We start from the raw sequence: 4386 nt of genomic DNA, 5'->3' as shown, positions 1-4386 counted from the left end.
CATTCATCTTTTCATTCTGAGTTCAAATTCCAGTGAGGTTGACTTTGCCTTTCATCCTTTTGGAATCAATAAAATAAGTATGAATTGAGAACTGGGGGCCGATGTAATCAACAAGCCCCCGCCTCCCCTGAACTTACTGAGCTTGAGCCAAAATTTGAAATAGATAATTAAATTATATATTATGCACTTTATTGGGTTTAATTATGTGTGTGATTCCCCAATCTGTGGAAAAATTGTCTTGCGTGAAAGTGATCTGTTGTGCAAAAAATGGTTGAAGACCACTGCTATAAACAGTCAATGGTAGGCAAGAATAACAACAATCTAAGGGAGATTAGGCATTGACAAGATGGAAAACTTCTAGAAATCCTTGCCCTGGTAGTGCTACCAAAGAATATTACCTATGTAAGATAATTCTTTTCAAAAGACAAGCAGGTCCAGGTAAGAATTACAGAAGCATGGAGTGGCTTCAACAGATACAAAATTATGTTGAAATCCTTTCTTCCTGACAACATGAAGAGAGGTAAGTTTCTTCAAAGCAGTCATTGAATCAGTACTTCTGTATGGCTCTTCAGTATGAACACTGAACTCTAGCTTGATGGTACACACACAAGAATGCTTCATGCAGTTTTCAATCTTTCTTACAAAACAGTGACTGTGTGGCACAGTCATGAAGAAAAATTTTTGTCAGTATTTAAACATTATTTATTGCTACATCAATACAACAGTGTTCATGCAATACAAGTAGAGTAAATTTTATATTGACATATATTACAAGAGAAGGAGATCTTCATCAGAAATTCAACATTCAGGCTAATTTTTACACGTCAATGCAAATTCTTGTTGCCATTTTGTTATGGCATGTTTCTTCATTTATCATATCAGGTTGAATATATAGCTATGAGAACAGATGAATCAAGAGCAAACTCCACCAAGGACTGAATCCACTGTCCTTTCTGTTCTAAAATGCGCTGTGTTTGAAGGTTCTATCCACAGAAAGTCCAAGTCATACTGCTAGATTATCATATGAACACAAGCCATTGACTGGATGGAAATTGTGTTTGCACACGTGATCAAGTTATGATTTCCTTGTGGCCAAACATGGAGTTGAATTCAACTGTTGTAACTGTATGGCAGTTTTCCTACCATCATCTTGGTGATCAGAGAAAGAAGAACGTATTATGCAGGACAATGCTGGAGAAACAAGGATGAAATATCCATTGACCTCCTTCTCTGGAAACTCATGAATGGACATACAAGTATTAGCAGACTAAGAACATATATCAAAAAACTTACAGAAGGCACCGGATATTAAGTTACGGATATGAAGACTGTTATGAAAGATAGCAACACTTGGCATGGAAGAGTTGCATTAGTCCAGACAAGTTGCCTGGCTAGACAGATAGGTAGAAAGGATAAACCCTACTATTATAAAAATACCAGGTACACACAAGATATGCACAAAGCAAAAAACAATATATTCTGCATGCATTGTTCAATGATTGAGCATTACAAATTTGTGGATTGATGTCAGCAGATCCAGTTATTTATCAATCAAAGTTATCAAGTGGATCAGCTTGTTTCCCTCATTTGGCTAGGAACAAAAGATAGCTTCCTCTTTCTAGCGGCTGAGGTAAAGAAGATTGTATGGTGGACAAGATTGAAAGGACTGAACACAGACATTTTCTTCTTCAACTAATTCCTCATCAACTTCTTGAAAATTCATTTAAGGAAGAAGATGAAAGTACCAAAGGAAGTACTGCTTTCTAAAGAGTTTGCTAAAAGTTCTATTTTTCTCTTCTTTTTTTTTTTTCATAACCTATCATACATAAAACCCTATTTTTTTATTTGTATGTGTTTGTTTTTGTAATTTTTATTTCTTGTAATGTCCTCTCCTTTATCTCCCTTGTGGCAAATAAAAAAACTCAACAACATCATTAGCATCATCAACATTATTGTCTTTGTCATCAATATCATTGTTGTAGTCGTCGTCGTCATCATCATCAACACCATCATCATCATCATTGTTTTAATATTCAATTTCCTATGCTGCTATAAGTTAATATGTCTGCCATTTAAAACAATACATTTCTCATCATCCTTTCTTTAAGTCTCAGTATTCTAGATTATGACTAACCTCATCACTTCTTCCCATTTCTCATTTGTCTTTCTTCTTCTGCTGATAGCTTCCACCACCAAAATTTGTCTGTTTCCATCATATCTCTACACTAGGATCAGAATTTTAAACCTGTGGTCTCTGTATTGAAGATAAGAATCCTTTCTAATTTTAGCACAGAGCCAGCAGTTCCAGGGGTAGTGGAAAGCTGATTACATCAATCCCAGTACTGCACTGTGACTTATTTTATTGGCTCCAAAAGGATGGAATGCAAAGACAACCACAGCAGTACTTTGAACGCAGAACATAAACAGCCAGAAGAAATTCCACAAGCATTTTGTCCAACATGTCAGTATACTACCTTAAATATTAGTTTCAAATTTTGGCACAAGGCCAGCAGTTTTGGGGGAAGGAGTAAATCAGTTTCATCGACCCCAGCAGAATTTGAACTCAGAATATAAAGGCAGACAAAATGCCACTAAGTATTTTGCCTGCCATGCAAGTGATTCTGCCAGCTGGCCCCGTGCCATCAAAAGTGACGGATAATTGTAGTATTTTATACATAAATATGGATGGTAAATCAAATTAATACTCTTGGCAATGTTCACATACTTCCCTTGTACACGCACACACATACATATATATACTCACACAGAGATGATTTTTCTTTTCAAAGTTGAATGTTCACCATCCCACCAGTTTGCCATCACCCCTTCCTTTCTCATTCCTATGTTGTGATGGAGAAAAACACATGAGAATATATGGCAGCTACATTGACCTGGCCAGATAACCACGCAGAAGAACCCTCATTGACTTGAATTTTCTCATCATTATTCATCATTATTAATTCTTTCTACTATGAGCACAAGGCCAGAAATTTTGTTGGGAGGGGGCTAGTCAATTACATCATCCCCAGTGCTCAGCTGGTACTTATTTTATTGCCACCGAAAGGATGAAAGACAAAGCTGACCTCATCAGAATTTAACCATCTGGTTTCACCAGTCCTCAGTCAAATCGTCCAACCCATGCTAGCATGGAAAGCGGACGTTAAATGACAATGATGATGATGAATGTAAAGCCAAAAGAAACGCTTTTGAGCATTTTGCCCAGTGTGCTAACAATTCTGCCAACTTGCTGCCTTCATTCTTGTCTTTGATAATGGAAATAGCTAAGACATAGATGATAAATCCTCGATTCTTTATAATATCAAACCAGTTATGAGCATGTTCTGATATTTAATTTCACAAGGATCAAAATACTACACTGAAAGGAAAATAGGGAAAATGTCAAATAACAAAAGGAGATAACACTTACTGGTGATGTTTTGACCAGTTATCAAAATCCCCGCTCCTGTGTTCCTCTCAAAGTTTGTTCTCATCACATTTTCAATTATGACATTAGTCGCTACATCTGCAACAGGGGTGAATTCTGCAGGTGGACTGTGGACAGGTGTGTTTTCAGCAGGAACATTGTCAATGACATTGACCTGGTTAAGCTCTAAAGCAGGAACAAAAGGATTTTCATCTAATCCATCATCTGTGACAAGTGGTTCTTCAGGTAAAGCTTCCGGAACATTCTCTTCGAAATTTTCTTCAAGAACTTGGTTCATCTGACAGGGACTTTCAGCAGCTTTCAAAGAACTTTAGGATAAACAGAAGTAATAAAAATAGATATTTTAAAGACCTGTAACACATACCTGTTGGTATTTAAACCTTGATTTAGTCACATTAAGTAAATATCAAACAAATCTGTGGCTTCTACCCCTGATAGAACTATATTCTATTAGTGTTTTACAGATATGGCTGCATGGTTAAGAAACCTGCTTTGCAAGTATGTGGTAAAGGTAAAGGTAAAAATACCTACTCGAGTCATGCGAACTCATAAGGGCCAGTTTTCTTGTTTCCATGGCATATAAATTCCCCATCTGAATGGGATGCCAGTCCATTGCAGGATTACTCATTTTTGCCAGCTGAATGGACTGGTCCAATGTGAAATGCAGTTTTTTGCTCAAGAACATAATGTATCACCTGGTCCAGGAATTGAAACCAATGCCTTGTAAGTTAATTTGATTGGTGGAAACTGAGTGCGAGCCTGTCTTGTTTATATCATCTCCATCACCATCATCACTTTTTAATGACCGCTAAGTTATGGGGGACGTAAACACACCACCATCAGTTGTCAAGCGATGTTGGGGGGACAAACACAGACATACAAACATATACAAACACATACATATATATATATATATATATATATATATATATATATATATA

At 36.6% G+C, this 4386-nt stretch overlaps 1 protein-coding gene across 1 annotated transcript in view; it reads right to left on the bottom strand.

Annotated features, from left to right (window-relative positions):
- LOC106875432 (coiled-coil domain-containing protein 81) overlaps positions 1 to 4386 on the bottom strand; it is a 69096-nt gene that overhangs the window by 30786 nt on the left and 33924 nt on the right. Inside the window, exon 6 of the mRNA XM_052973280.1 lies at positions 3428 to 3753. Within this exon, the coding sequence (XP_052829240.1) occupies positions 3428 to 3753 (326 nt within the window). The remainder of the gene's footprint in view (positions 1 to 3427; positions 3754 to 4386) is intronic.

The sequence above is a fragment of the Octopus bimaculoides genome, chromosome 15 (assembly GCF_001194135.2).
Source record: "Octopus bimaculoides isolate UCB-OBI-ISO-001 chromosome 15, ASM119413v2, whole genome shotgun sequence".
Classification (NCBI taxonomy): domain Eukaryota; kingdom Metazoa; phylum Mollusca; class Cephalopoda; order Octopoda; family Octopodidae; genus Octopus; species Octopus bimaculoides.
Note: the sequence above shows the minus strand (reverse complement) of the source record. Positions and strands in the feature narration are given on the sequence as shown.